This window comes from Thamnophis sirtalis, unplaced genomic scaffold (genome assembly GCF_051295495.1).
Source record: "Thamnophis sirtalis isolate CommonGarterSnake01/CBP01778 unplaced genomic scaffold, rThaSir2_p1.2 scaffold_6, whole genome shotgun sequence".
NCBI lineage: Eukaryota > Metazoa > Chordata > Lepidosauria > Squamata > Natricidae > Thamnophis > Thamnophis sirtalis.
In genome coordinates this window covers 66383558-66400105 of record NW_028261386.1, presented here as the reverse complement: position 1 = coordinate 66400105, position 16548 = coordinate 66383558, and the positions used below count along the sequence as shown (strand labels likewise).

General features: G+C 37.1%; 1 protein-coding gene across 1 annotated transcript in view; it reads left to right on the top strand.

The window, feature by feature from the left end:
- The window catches only part of FMN2 (formin 2), a 183540-nt gene that overhangs the window by 30253 nt on the left and 136739 nt on the right, over positions 1-16548 (top strand). Inside the window, exons 3-4 of the mRNA XM_087718047.1 lie at positions 3881-4028; positions 10871-10932. Coding sequence (XP_087574173.1) covers positions 3881-4028; positions 10871-10932 — 210 coding nt within the window. The remainder of the gene's footprint in view (positions 1-3880; positions 4029-10870; positions 10933-16548) is intronic.

Genomic DNA, 16548 nt, shown 5'->3' with positions numbered 1-16548 from the left:
TTTCAAGCATTTAGTCAGAGGCAGACTGGAATATTTGTCTTGGCACAATTGGCAATTGGCAAATAATTGCAAAATATGATATTTTAAAAGAAAATAAAAGGTGCCCATAAGAAATAATGGAAATACATAGAAAAATTTTAGTGACCTATTTTAAGTCCCTTCAGTTAGTATTTTCCCATCCTAGGCCTATATGTCAATAGGCAGATGGATAATTTTCATTTCATTCATTTCATTTAAAATCCAAATTGCAAGGAAAACAGAATTTGCAGCAAAAAAATTCCTAACAATACTTCAAGCAACAGCCTAAAGTATCATTTATTTTAAATACCATTTTAATATTCTGCCCTAAGGTCCTGAATGAAAGACAAAATAGAATAATAGCAAGCAAATAAAGAAATAAATAAACAGGACAAAACTCAAATAAATAAAATAATTTATCCACACATCTTTAGTTCAGTAGGGCAGGAAAGGATGTCTTGATACTTTCAGTTGAGAAAAAAAAACCTTGGCAACCAAAATCAAGATATATTATGCCCTATGAACAGCAGTTTGTATGCACACAGCAAAATCTTAGTAGCGTAATCAATCTTATGTCAATCTTTGCATTTTGGGAGTTCCACACCAATAGACACAGGAATTCAAGCTCAAAAACTATCCATAGCAGGCACAGGCAAGTCTTTTTAAGGTATTACATTTGGCAGCTGTGGATAGTCTGTGCATATTTTTATGTCTAGTTCATCTCAAAATTCTATAATCTGCTGTGAAACGAAGACACATTTCTTATTGAAAGGCTCCCTGAATCTCAGCATCCATGTGGTGCGCTCACATTCTGCATTCTCCCTGCCTGGGAGATCTGTGTGAGCTTTTCCAGAGTGAGCCACCTTTCAGATGCTGCATCAAGAACTCAGAGATACACATGTGAGTCATGTCATTCTCCTTCTAATATGGGATTTTAATGACAGGAATAGTGACTCATCCCAGTTTTCCTGTCAACTGACTCACTGGCAGGCTCTCAGTATTATCCAAGAGACTTAATGTCTAACTAAGGAACAATATCCACTTTTCTGAACATTGAAGGTTTATCTCCAATTGCTTGCAATAAGAATATGACTGCAATAAGAGCATGTCTGTTTTATTGTATTTCTTTCCTCACAAATAGCATAGAATGGAATTTTCTGGATAAGTCAAACCACCAGACTGCTTAGCATCTTGCTCAATGCTGGTCCATCTTTATTTAGGGATTCTGTTCTAATTTTGTTTTGAAATATATTTCTTACTTTGCAGACAAGCAGGGACATTTTGAGAAACTTTATTTTGCAAAAGTTCATTCTACTCTCAGAATTTACATTCTTTATACTAGGTATCAAAACAAATATTGGGAAGGCTTTATGAAGCAAACAAAATTTTTAGCAGGATGAACTACTAAATCTTTCTGAAAGAAACCTATCAGTGGTATGGACATTGAAAGTTTAGCTCCAATTGCTTGCAATAAGAACATGTCTGCAATAAGGGTGTTATCTGTTAATCAAAAATAAATGTTTAAAAAAAACCAAGGAGACTTTTTGGAAATGACATTGTTCTTCTGTTATACCTGGCATTTTTTTATTATTAAAAATAGAACTGGAAAATGTTCAAGAAACTTCAAAGCCAAAAGCAAGAAAATACAATTTTTGGTAATATCTGTTCTTTAATTTCCCAGTACTTTTTATTTTCCTTCCTTCCTTCCTTCCTTCCTTCCTTCCTTCCTTCCTTCCTTCCTTCCTTCCTTCCTTCCTTCCTATTGCTGACTAAAAGTCACTGTAGGTTCCTGCAACTGTTTCAAGTCATTAAGTATGAATTGATTAAATTCAATTTGCATCACATGCCACTCTTAAATTTTCCTTGTTTGAGGAATTTCCAAGAGCTGAAACTGTTGTGAACAGAGAGTGCTAGGAGTTAAAATATCTGCTGCAAACTGCGCTGTAAGATTTTAGTTGCTACTTACTTATTCATAAGATGAGTCTGCCTACGTCAGTATAGCAACAAACAAGATAATAGCATTCCTATAATTCAGCTTGGAGGTCTCATTTGGTTTGCTCTTAATGTAAGTACTCTATGGCTTTAACTGATAACATTGCAATTAACAATGTAATTTTCTATCAATTGGAAGTAACTATTTTGTAAACTAGAATAGAGGTAGATCTGTGAGAAAATTAGAACTGTTTGGGTGAATGTAATGAGAGAAGGCAGTAGCTGTATTGATTTGAAACTGGATGCACTCTCCAGATTCTGCAGGCAAATAGGGTGCCTCGCCCTTATAAGATAGCTCTGCAGTTTTAAACCAGAAGCCGACATCATTGTGAAAGAAGATATGTTATATACATTTTGTAAGCAGCTGTTTGCTGAGCAATTAACTTGTAAGACTACTCTGCTTAATAACAGATTAAAAGTTGGTATTATTACAATTATTGTGTTATTGTTATTGAAAGTTTTAAAGAAACTTTTAAAGAAAAACTGGATGTTTCATATAGATATATTTGGTGATTTGACTGTACCAACTTTCCTTCCTTGTAAACCAAAATGATTTCTGCAAAGGTATCAAAGGTAAACCTCTGTCTGATTTATCAAGATAAATATCAGAAAGGAAGACATAATATATAAATGTCATAGTTAAATGTTCAATTTTTGTGATAAAAGGCTGTATACATACATGCTAATATTGTAAATATCATAAAATCGTAAAATATAAAATCATTTAAAAATCCCATATTGCTATATTGTATTAAGAATTGATCGTTTTCTTGCTTTATTTTCAGCAACTATGTGGGGTTTTGTTTCAAAAACTTTTTGTATGCATCAACATGAAAGAGGTTTTATAAAGTATAAAGGTTGCCATTTCCAAAAAGCTCCCAGTACTACTGGGCAAGGAAAATAGAAATGGGTTATCATGTGAATTTCAGAGAAGACTTTATAATTTCTTTCTAGACCCCAGATTAATTTATATAATCTTTTAAAATATCTCAAATAGGAACTACAAGGTTATACAAAGGGAGCTTTCAAAGATAAATGTGTATAGTATTTTTACTTATCTTTCCTTTATAGTAATACACAAAGTACTTGGGATATAACAGTCACATTTTCAGCAGTTATTACAGAAATAATACTGTTACGGCTTCACTACTTTTAAAGTACTTACAAGTTTATAAATTAAGTTTTCAGCTTTGTTAAGTTAAATTAACAAATCTTATCATGGCAACTTCAGCAAACAAGCTGACTAATATTATATCTTAGTCTAATATGCCATCAAATTTGGTCAAATTCTAAAACAAAATTGTTATTCACAATTTATGCTTTTTAAAGGTCAACAAAGAGTTCATCTTAGATTTTCTATTCCCAAGGTATTGTTCCATATCAACATGAGGATGGCATCGTGTTTATGAACTAAATTTACTGGGCTAACAAACAAGCAAGCAACTCCTTTAATTGCTTCTGAGTTCAGTATGTGCTGTCCTATATACACAATTTAGTTTTAAATGTGAAGGTATAAGTCCTTTACCCTGTTCACAGGTAATTGGGATTTCCACGAAGTCTTTCTTTGTACAAGATCAAGATAATCTTGTTTGTACAATTGAGTTTTCAAGAAACATTGACTTAAAATATTTAATTTAATATTCTAATGTTATTTATTATGCAGGAATAAAAATGGACTTTTTAATACTGGTAACTCAGCAAATATAGAACCATGATTTTTCAAGATTTTTTTTTAAATACAATTTTAGGTTTCATGAAGTAAAATGTGAAAACAAAGTCTGGAGCAGCACTGCATTGTTAAAAGCAGATGAGAGATCATAGCTTTGAAAATGCATGATGTTTGTATTTTATTTTTGTCTTGGAAATAAAGCAAGATCAACTTTATACTTGGGCTGCAGTCAATCAACCCACTCATTCATCAGATTACACGGAAGGAAGATTTCCCAGGACAACTCCATCAGTCTGGTCAGCCGCAAAGCCTCCAGATGAAGAACAGAAAGTGCACCATATAAAGAAAGGTAAGTGGACACCAGTATATGGAAGTGATGGCAGTAACTACCAAATCTTTAAGCCTGTATTTAAAGTCAACATTTCTATTAATTGGGACTTTTATAAAAAAGCAATGCTACCTCAAAAGTTCTTCCTGTGAAGAACAATATGAGGAAGGTATCAAGAGCCAAGGTGGCGCAGTGGTTAAATGCAGCACTGCAGGCTACTGCTAGATCAGCAGGTCAGCGGTTCAAATCTCACCGGCTCAGGGTTGACTCAGCCTTCCATCCTTCCGAGGTGGGTAAAATGAGGACCCAGATTGTTGGGGGCAATATGCTGACTCTCTGTAAACCGCTTAGAGAGGCCTGAAAGGCCTATGAAGCGGTATATAAGTCTACTGCTATTGAAGGAATGCTGTGGATGCTGCTTTGAGCTTCTGGATGAAGGTAAGTTTTGTATTCACACACTCCAGAGCATACAATATATTTCACATGACACTGTGAAATTAATTTCACATTATTCTTTTCCACTGAATAAACACTATTAATTTTGAAGCTTCAGCAAATCATTTTAGGGAGAAGGTTTAAGGGTCTTAATAGCAATTTGCCAATGTTCATTACTTAAAAAAAATACTTCCTGAGATAATTTGCAAAGCAAACATCAACACAACAAAATAAAAACCAGTATATTTGTCATTGTGACATTGACAACCTATCAAGAAGTAGCAATCTATTGGTGGTTTGTTAATGGATGAGGGTGGAGCTGAGTCTCCCCAATCTCGTTTCACTGTTCCAACTATTTGGCTCTTACTATTCATGAGCAATTGGCAACTGCATTTTATCTTTCTCCATTTTGATTTTATATTGATGTCCTGTTTGCCTCTAAAGCTGGTAAATTGCTTGAGGTTCAGTCAGAGGCAAAGGAGAAAAGAGAAATGATGAAGGAGAAAATGATGATTAAATGATGCAGATAAAGTTGAACATAACTTTTCAAAAATTATATTTTTAAAATAATATATCGGCAGCATCATGGGTAATGAATCTGAGGGAAATGATTTTGGCATTCTTTCTGCTTCCATTTGGAGGCATAAATGCATTTGAGACAACTATATATAACAATGATTTAGGTAGAGTCACTGAAATGAGTGCAGCTCAGAGCAGCAAACAGCAGGATTGAAAGTAATGACTTTATACGTCAGGTTTTGTTTCCTTTTTTATGATATTTTTAGAGAAAAGTACTGGACTTTTTATTTCCCCCTTTCCATCAAGTAGTGTTTTGTATCTGGACATCCCCATATATAATGGCACTTAGAATATTTGAACCCAAAGATCCAAAAGGTTAACTATCTCTGATATGGAGGTCGAAACCATCTTATATACTATTACAATGTAAATTTTATAGAGACATTACATCAATCTATATTGTGCCCCTAATAGATAAATTTCCTAGGAAGCCAGATAAATTTTACATAAACTTTCTCCTTTAGGATGTATATAAAACCATTCATTACGTGTGCAGTGTAATCACTAAATTTTAAGTGAATGTAGTAAAAGTAAGATACAGTTAAAGACTTGTACCTTTGTTTTAAATATTACTTTTGGCTTAATACATCTTAACTGATTGTTGGTGAATTAGTTTTTATTCTTACTTTATACCTGTTATTGTTTTAGATTTATCATCTGGGTGACAATAGTATTAACATAGCAATAGAGGAGTTAATGTTATGTTCTGTAATTTACTTTGCTAGTTGTTAGTACATTAATGTGTTTATTTGCTTCAGTCTAGTTTTGTTCTTTTAAATGTTGCTGATCATTGACCAAATAAATATCATTGATTGACATGACCTTTTCTATGGCAATTTATAGGAGCATCAAGCTGTTGCCATGGTGGTAAATCAATCAACACAGACAGATTACTGTATATTGGTCCAGCTTAATGGCTGTCGGAAGCTACAACTCACTAATGTGGCCCTGCTCCTGATCTTAGCTGAACTGTACTTCCCAGATACCTTCCATAACTCATCACATTCATTTTTTTCAAAGCCATCAGTAGCAAAGCTGCAGACATTGAAGTAATAGAAGAAAATCTCAGTTGATTAGCAACATGATTTTGTTTGGTTTGGTGTCGCTTCCATTGATTAAAAATGGAATGGTTTTTTTTGTAAGAACCAGCTGCTTCTTTTCTTTTCTTTTCTTTTCTTTTTTTCTTCCTGCCCATAGTCATTGTGTGATATGGATAGCTGTATAAATTGTACATATAAATAAGTGTATTAAAGATAATCCCAGATAAAGGATCCTAAAAAGAACAATCCGTACTAATTTATTCAAAATATAAAATCTTACTTTGCAAAACAAAACTATTTTATTTATTCCCCTTAAACTTCACACTCCCGTGATAGTCTACATAGGCTTCCTATCTTCATTTGCTGAAATTACAGCAAATGACTTGTAAGAACAGTAAAAAAACGTAAGGAAGAACTTTTTCTTGGGTTGAGGGAGAGAAAAGGATCACTGAAAAAATTTCTCTACCTTGAGACAGGTTTCATTTTGACCAAGTAAGGTTCTGGCCTATAAAGACTTTCAACCTTCCACCTGAAGCTCACCTGAGACCTTTGTGTGTGTCAGTCTTGACTCTGGTGACTGCCTGCTCAGGTCCTTGCAGTTTTCTTAGCGAGTGTTTTTTTTTTAATGTTTGTCTAGTCCAGGGGTATCAAACTTGAGGTGTCACATTGTTATCATGTGGCATTGCGACTTCCCCCCTTTACTAAAATGGGGGTGAGCATGGCCAACACAAGTTTGACACCCCTGGTCTAGTCTTTTTTCTAGGATTGAGAGTGCATAGGATTGACTGTGTGTCAGAAGTAGTTCCTTATGGCATTACTGCCAGTTCGGCGCACAAAAAAATGTTTTTGCTCCACACGTGTGCGCATTTGCACATAAAAAGGTCTGTGCATGTGCACAACATTAGAAAAGGAAAAAATAATATTTTGCAATGAAGATGGTTCTGCGCATGCGCAGAACCAAAAATCAAGATGGCGCTGCCGACAATAGAACTGGTTCAGGGGTGTGGTAGGCCAAGTTACTACCTACTCGGCAGAACCAGTCCGAACTGGTAGGAACCCACCTTTGGTGTGTGTGATAGGCCTAAGGTCACCCAGCTGTTTTTGTGTCTGAAATAGGACTAAGCTCACCAAATACCTTCACTACTGCACTAAACTGGCTGTGTACCACACCTGGGGAACTATTTATTAAGTAATGCACCTGTGCTACTGACAACTAGGAGCTGTTAGTTCTTAAATTGTTTTGCCCTAGAACTTCTTATTCAGGGAAAGAGATATATGCTCTTTTGCAATTGCCACTATAGTCTCTGTCAATCAGTTTTAGGATGAAAGTGTGCATTCTATGTATTCAACTTGCCCCTGGCATTTAAAGAAGTTAACCATTCCATGAGCTATCATTTGTTCAGTTTTTAAAAATTCATTACAATTTTCGAATACTGACTTTTCCTCTTCCCAGTCTTAACATCCATAGAAATACATCTAGTGCAAGTATTTTCTTGGAAAGAATGCTTTAGAACCGATGTTGATGGTTCTAAATTCATATTGCTTTCCCTTGAGCTGCTAAATGCTGTGTTTTCATTTATATTGGAAAAAATTCTCTAATATCTTTGAGTAAATGTATCCAATTTTCTATTCAGGCTAATTAAAGTGAAATTAATCATCAGGACAAATTCTTTGTATCCAGATGTGTGTGCATGTGGGTGTATATACCATGCAGTACATACCTAGGTTAGCCTGAGAAGAATATTGAAAATAGCAGGTTAAATGGAGTGGGAACACAAAGCAAATTAGATCATTGTCATCATCCAATCCCACAGACCATATCTACAGTATTCATTGTTGCTTCTCCTTGCACAAATTGGGTAGGTATTTCCATACTACAGTTTTAATAGTTTTAGGAGAAAAAGGAAGATGGAGATCCTCTTTGCAATTTTATTTCCGGGTTTTTTTCCCCATAATTAGTTCAACAACCAAGGGAAAGCTTGGTAATACAAACTGGATTTGCTGCCCAGAATCAATTGGATTAGATAGGTGGCTATAGAAATGAAGGAAGTACCAGTAAATGATTCAATATGTTGAAAAGAACAACATATTGATTTATGTCTTTAGCTTAATATACTACACTCCACGGGCATTATCGTTTTAAGACTGGCTGCAGTATAAATGTTTCTACATAGAAACATTTTTAAAAAGCTCCTTACTGCTGGGAATACAGTCTGGGAAAAATCACATATGGACTGAGTGTAGCTTAAATCATCAGCCAGCAGGTGCATCTATCTTTATATTTCTCTAGAGCTCTCTTATTTACCACATCATTAAATACTTCAGATTTTATGGTTGTGGGAATAGTGGGGATTTTTAAAATAATCAGTAGAGTTACTTAAGACATATGGTCTTCCATGTTAATTTAAATTACCTACATTATGTAAGTATTTGATTCTGCTGTATTCATTATTATAATGATTTCCAAAGAAGCACACATAGGCAAAGGATACATACCCCTGAATTCCAAAAACAGGAATACTTGTTACAATGTTGCTTCTCCCTTACAGTTCCAGTCAAGAAAGATTCCACAATGGTTTCTTCCTAAAATATTTGTGTCATTCATTCCTATCCTTCAGTCCTTGTCACTTGCTCTTGCTCCATATACTGTAGGTAGAACTGACTTCCCTTACTCTGGAAGTTCCTGGTATAGATCAGCAATCTTCAACCTTTCTGGCTCTGTGGACTAACTGCGGCAGTGCCAGTGGGCAGGAGGGGATGGTTTCATATGTGCAATCTAATTCCATGCATGCAAGTTCAAATCTCACCAGGCTCAAGGTTGACTCAGCCTTCCATCCTTCCTAGGTGGGTAAAATGAGGACCCAGATTGTTGGGGGCAATAAGCTGACCCTGTAAACTGCTTAGAGAGGGCTGTAAAACACTGTGAAGTGGTGTACAAGTTTAAGTGCTATTGCTATGCACAAATGGAGCTTTGTGAGTTCACCAGTCTCTTGTGCAGCCCGGTTCCCAATGGGCTGCGACTGGTAACAAGCCACGACCAGTAACAGGCTATAGATTGGAGGTGGGAGACACCTGATATAGAAGAACCAGGAATAGCAGAAGAACCAGGAATTGAAAGATGAGACCAAGTTCATGATAAAGTCAGATATGTTTTTTTCTAGAATTCTTACCTCTAGTATGGAGTACTAGGATGTGGGTTGTCATGACATCTAATATACGTGAAAAGACATGAGTATGACATAGAGGAAGGCAATCCTGACCCAAGTGGTTGTACTACAGTTTGTTATATATGCAGCTATTTGCACAAAATTTGAAATCCTCCCCCAAAATAGGAGAAAACGTGTTTTTTCAATACTGCTTGGAAAGTTATTCTAATTGATAAAAATTACTTTCACTAGAAATGCATTAAGCAAAGAGATTATACATATATCTAAAAGCAAGCCTAAAGTTCTTCCCACTCAGTACCATCTCTGTTGCGCTGCTCATTTTGGGGATGCAATTCCTGATGAAATTAGAGAACTGAAGTCGCTAATATTTTAAAAAGGCATTAAAGATACATTTTTGTGACCTGTTTTTAATTGTTGACAGTTCTAATTTAATTTTTAATTGATATTGCAGTATGTTTTATTCTGATTTTTTGTTTTGTTTTATGGAATACTGCCATCTGATTCTGATAGTCAGCAGTATAAAAATTAGTTATAAATCATACAGTTTGGTGCTTACATCTTCTGGGGATTTTTTTTCTTCAGCCAATCTCTTGCAGGTCAGCTAAATGTTTCAATCCTTGTGCTATTGATGAGTGTGCTCTTTTAAAAGTACATTTAACTATGCGGTATTGATTTTAATTATTCAAACTGAATCAAACACACAAATTTGCTTGTTGGTAAAAATTACTTTGTGACTACCTTCAGTTCTTTTCATTCATGCGGACAGTAAATGGTCGATGTCAGGGTTTAGAGCAGTGTTTCTCAACCTTGGCAACTTGAAGATGTCCGGACTTCAACTCCCAGAATTCCCCAGCCAGCAGAAACACTGGTTTAGAGGAAAGTTAAATTGAATGTAAATGAATATGTATGAGTATTATATGACTTAATGAGTTAGAAAATGTCACACCCAATTTAAATAATTGTCTTAGTAGAAAATATTGTGATTTAAAACAACTGAAGAGCATTTTTTTTCACAAGAGGGCAACAACTGTCTACCCTTCGAAAATACGACCAGGTCTTATTTTCTTTAGACCCTCCCAAAAAGTGGCTAGGCGTTCTTTTCGAGGTGTGTCTTAATTTCCACCCCGCGCACCTCTCCTGGCCACCAGACCACTTCTTTCACAGATAAAAGGACTGACCCACTCTCCCAATGTGCCTCACTGGTCACTGGGCGGCTTCTTTTGTGGCCAAAAAGAGCAAGCGATGCGATCCACATGCCTTGCCTGGCCACTGGGCTGCTTCTTTCATGGCCGAAAAGAACCATGCACCCTTGCCTACCTGTAACAGTCACTCCAGCTACTGGTTGCCATCCACCCGAAAAAGACTGCCGTCATCCACTCCGGCAAGCCTGCACTTAAACAGGACCAAATTTTGGGAGTAGGGCTTAATTTTAATGCATGTGCTCAAAACAGTGCTTGGCCTTTTGGGGGGGGGGGATTATGTATTAGGGGAAACACAGTAGAATAATTGATTGTAGTGTTAACAATTGATGTGCCCTTGATGTCCTTTATTATACCAGCAGTAGAAGCAGAAGTGAACATACTAAGAATATTCTTGTAAAAATGTAATCCCTGAAAAGCCTTAATTTTACTTCCCAATCCAGAACCTGAAGCTGCTACTGAGGCAACAGAGACAGAAGATACAGAGATTGTTCAACAGGTACAGGTAAGATCTTGCTAGGAGAACACTTAACTATATTCAAACTTTCCATATTTAATTATTATTGTTAAAGACAATATTTAAATGAAAACAAATCTTTTATAATGTGCCAGGTACAGCCCTTGATTATTCCTTAGCAAAACCTGATTTGGTTTTAAGTTTACTTTTCAGAATCAGCGATAGGAGTACATCTTTGGGCCAAAGTTCAGGGTTAAAGGTCTGAAAGGGGCCAAACCATGCAGAAAGCACTAGGAGTCGGGATAACAGCGTGCAGCTCAATATCAGAATCATGGGCATCTTGGAAAATCTTTGAATTGTCTGTCCATCCTTCCCCCCCTCCTTCCTCTCCCACATTTCATCAAAATAAGGCTAGCTTCATATGCTTACAGTTAGAAAGTCCAGTTTAATGATTTTGTGTTTGATTATTCCTCCCTATGATAAAAGTGTTCGTTTCTCAAGGAAGTTTACTTAACATCAGTAGAAAGAAAAGTTACTTTTTTTTTGTTTTCTGTATTGTGATTTACATGAGTTTAAATTTAAAAAGAAACCCACCCCTAGAAATGTTCATTTTAAATTTCTAATCAGGATTAACAAGCAGTTGGGTCATTTGGTTCTGTTTTGTCTATTGTTCATAATATGTTCTGAAGGAGAAATATGGAGCGGCATGATGGCAGAGGAGAAGTTAATTATGTGAATCCAGTTGGGACTGGTATCTTGGTTATTTAAATGAAGTGATCCCTAAATGAAAAATACCATGACTGTACTAACAATATTACTTCAGCTTTCCTTTGGTTTAAAGCAGGGGTGGGGAACTATGGCCCCTTTATGATCTGTGGACTTCAACTCCCAGAATTCCTGAGCTAGCATGGATTTGAATTCTGGGAGTTGAAGTCAACAAGTCACAAAAGGCCACAGTTCCCCACCTCTTTTTTACAGCATCAGAAGAATACAACCTCAAACAGCTGGGTGGGTTTTCAGAACTTGAATCAGGAGGAACCTAGGTAAAAGGGCAAATCATATAGCTCTTTTTCCTGACTCCTCTCCTTTGGAATGCACATCCTGGACCTGTGATATTTAGCAAGAAGGAAATTGGTGTTTATATTTATACATATTGGAAGACAATATATATAAATATAAGGGGAATATAAGAGAGTAAACACAATGGGGAACACACATTGGAGAGAGCCACTTAAGAGGCAAACAAAAGTCTTTAATGTGAAACTGATTAGGAACTTGTCAGTTTCAGGCATAGTTCCTGCCTGCAGTAGATTCTAATCAACTAATTAAGATCACAGAACTGAGCTGGTTAACTTGCAGTTAGCACTTTTTAGGAATGCACTGGGCTGCAGAGAAAAGCAGCTCAAGAATAAATACAGTACCTTGTTCAGGCAAGCTCACCATTCTGCAAGAGGAAAAGGAGGGGGAAAAAGACACAAGACGATGTGTATTAACTGACTGTAATGGCAAATACATGACCAACAGAGAGCACTCCAAGATCATGAATGTGGACATTGGTCACAAAGTTACTTTTTCATCATTGTCACAACTGCATGTGGTCACTTTCTGAGGCAGTCACTAAATGAGGACTACCTGTGTTTTATTGTTGCTGTTATTAGGTACAAGCCTTTTTAGATACACACCTGAAGGCTTCACAAGTTACAGTGTAGCAATGAAAAATCCTGGGCCAAAGTATGGAAGGCTATTGGAAAGTTACATATGTAAGCCTATCGCCATACATTTTAAAACATTTTTTTAAATGAATATGCTCATTTAGTCTCATATACAAATATATGTTAATTTTTCATGAAGATTTCCCCCCCACTTTTCCTTTTCTTTAAAGATGGCAAAAACATTCAGTATCAGTTATTGTAAGCATGAAATTAACGGTGTGAGACATAGCCAGACAGGCAATAATTTGACTTTGTTATTTAATGCTAAATGTTAAATAGAAGAAAACTAGGAGAAAGAACCGAGAACAGCTATTAGAGGAAGGTTCTGGAGATTTTTCATTTGGCTTCTGAATTATGAAATGTCATAGAACTTGACCTCTCATCATTTAGATAAATTTCTATTTCAGTCTGATGAGAAATAATATACTGAACCAAATGCATACACGAAGCTAGAGAAATTATTAAGGAATGTAATAAATTGGGTGTTCCTTGTAATAAGAGCCAAGATGGTGCAGTGGTTAAATGCAGCACTGCAGGCTGCTTCAGCTGACTGCAGTTCAGCAGTTCAGCTGTTCAAATCTCACCAGCTCAGGTTTGACTCAGCCTTCCATCCTTCCGAGGTGGGTAAAATGAGGACCCGGATTGTTGGGGGCAATATGCTGGCTCTGTAAACCGCTTAGAGAGGGCTGAAAGCCCTATGAAGCAGTATATAAGTCTAACTGCTATTGCTATTCTTATTGCTAAGATTGGTGAAAAAGATGCAACCCAGATAACACCAGTGGTGGGATTCAGCCAGTCCGCACCTATTTGGGAGAACCGGTTGTTAACTTTCTAAGCAGTTCGGAGAACTGGTTGTTGGAAGAAATCTCATTTTGTTTTTTCCACTTTACAGGGCTAAGGAAGGCAGGAAGGAAACATTCTGGTGTTATTTCTAGCCTAATCTTTATTGCCCTGCTTACAGAAACTGTCTCTCTAGTTAACCCTTATTACTAGCTAAGGCAAAGCGCCCATCGACATTAGTGACGTTGATTTGGCTATACCCACCCAGTCACATGACCATAGATTGATTGATTGATTGATTGATTGATTACATTTATATGCCGCCCTTTTCCCTGAAGGGGACTCAGGGTGGCTCACAATTCAATCAGGGAAGGAGGTACAGACAGGGGGATAAAAAGACGAGACATAACAATACAAAATTTAAAAACACACAACAACCATACCATTCGAGAAGGGGGGCAAAAACTCTTTAGCGCCAGGCCTGTCGGAACAGCCAGGTTTTAAGGGCTTTGCGGAAGGCCTGGAGGGTGGTGAGGGTTCGAATCTCCATGGGGAGCTCATTCCAGAGGGTCGGAGCAGCCACAGAGAAGGCTCTCCTCCGGGTAGTCGTCAGTCGGCATTGGCCGGCGGATGGAATTCGGAGGAGGCCTAATCTGTGGGATCTGATCGGTCTATTGGAGGTAATTGGCAGCAGGCGGTCTCTCAAGTACCCAGGTCCAATACCATGAAGGGCTTTATAGGTGATGACTAGCGCCTTGAAGCGTATCCAAAGACCAATAGGCAGCCAGTGCAGCTCGCGGAGGATAGGTGTTACGTGGGTGAACCAAGGTGCACCCACAATCGCTCGCGCGGCTGCATTCTGGACAAGCTGAAGTCTCCGAATGCTCTTCAAGGGCTGCCCCATGTAGAGCACATTGCAGTAGTCCAGTCTAGAGATCACAAGGGCACGAGTGACTGTTGTGAGGGCCTCCCGGTTCAGGTAGGGACGCAACTGGTGCACCAGGCGAACCTGGGCAAATGCCCCCCTGGTCACAGCCGATAAGTGGTGTTCGAAAGTCAGCTGTGGGTCCAGGAGGACTCCCAAATTGCGAACCCTGTCTGAGGGGCGTACTGTTTGACCCCCCAGCCTGAGAGATGGAAAACTTGGCCAATTAGTGGGAGGGAAACACACCAGCCACTCGGTCTTATCCGGATTGAGTGCAAGCTTGTTATCCCCCATCCAGACCCTAACAGCCTCAAGGCACTGGCACATCACGTAGAGCCCTGCCTACTCAGCTGGTCATTAGAGTAGAGAAGTGGTTGTTAAATTATTTGAATCCCATCACTGGATAACACCAAATATTGAATATTTCTTATTATAAATCTTTAATGAGAATTTCCATTACATTCAGCTTTCCTGAATCATCTTATTCTCTGGGCACAGTAGCATATTCAATAGTCTGTGAGTGACAGATGTGAAATTTAAAGAGAAATCCATTATGATTTATTTCTATGCTGGTTTCCTTTATCATCTAACTGCCTTTTAGAAATAAAGATTTCATGTTGGAAGCATAGACTAAGGAAAAACATCCTTTCTCCCAAATGTTTGCTTTAGTAAGCATAGGACCCTTTTCTCCAGGAGTAGGAATTTGAAACAGGGGTAGTTTAATGCTCCTCTGTGCTTCAATGGCTTCTCCCTTTTCCTTTTTATTCAATTTCAATTAAACCAAGAGAATGTAGCTTTTCCCACAGCATTAAGTGCTGTTATGCAGTTTCCAAAGATACAATAGAGTGAATACCAGTTTTCATTCTACCAATCCACTAGAGTGAGTCCTGGGCGTTCTGTAGTATCTATCATAGTCATTCTTGAATGAAAATTGGTGACTTTGAAATGACCCTTTCCCCTCTTCCTGTTCCTGACCATTAGGCCCTTTATTCTCCCTTGCTATACAACTGGCTGTGCAGTTGTAGCATAGAGAAGCACCAACCTATTGTATGCTCATTGGGGGAAAGTTGCAAAGTTCTTCTACAACCTTGAAAAGAGGCTATGGAGTACACAGTTTGTGTATGTTTTCACCCATCTGTTGATCTAGCAAAAGGGATTCTAGTAAAAATCTCTTGTGATGACACCCTTGTGGGAATCAGCTTCTTTTTAGAAATAGGGAATTGAGAACTTTCCCACTGTTCTCAGTCCTGCTACTAGGAGAAAAATTTAACCAAGGCTCCTAACAATACATTTAGCCTCAGTGGTTCTTAAAAGTATATCAATCAACACAGCCTCAGATGACAAAGCAAGCTTTTTTTTTTTTTTTGCTTCTTTACATGGATTACTGTACATACCATTTATTTAATTACTGAGGTCTGGAAAAGCAGTTTATTCTGGAAATTTATCAAAATATCATGTTCGGGGAACATAACAATTCTTTATTGTTTTAGATCTTCTTTATCCACAAGACAGCCATTAGTCAATGCTATACTATTTTTTTGATCTTGGATACTTTACCATAGCCTTGGTGTGGAGTTACAACTGTGGATCAAACATTGAGACTGCGGCTTGGATAGAGCCATATGATGAAAACAGATTTCAGATTTATTGGAATAAACAGGATCTTTTTTATAGCTGCAATGGAGCAGTTTTTCCTCCAGAGAAAGATGCATAAATTTAGCATCGATGTTTGAAAAATTAATAACTACAATGCAGCTTTTACGTCAACTATCATATTAATTTTGAACCCAAGCTATACAATTAATCAAGCAGAATAGTCTGATCCTACAATATATAAACATTTTATTGTTAAAGCTGTCTGTAATTGTACATTATGTAAATATTTTCCTAGGTGTCTTATTTTTTTAAGGCGAGTCCCGGTACTAAAATCAAAATTATTATGTAACTGATACTTGTCTATTTTGGTGTTTTTAGTTGAGTCTCAATAACTTATATTTATCCTCTGTGTCATCTATACGGTGCTCCACAAATTCATTATATGTCTTGTATGTGTGTGTGTAAGTGCATGTCTCCGTCTATCATCTAACATACCATAACATTTCAAGTGTGTGTTAAGTTTGATACTGAGTATATTCTAAATATGTATCCTGTTGGAGCCCAGCGTGTCTCCACTGAAAACTGAACACAGACATATCTTGCAAGATTCAATTATTTATTTTTCCAAGAATTTGAAAATAAAAATACTCA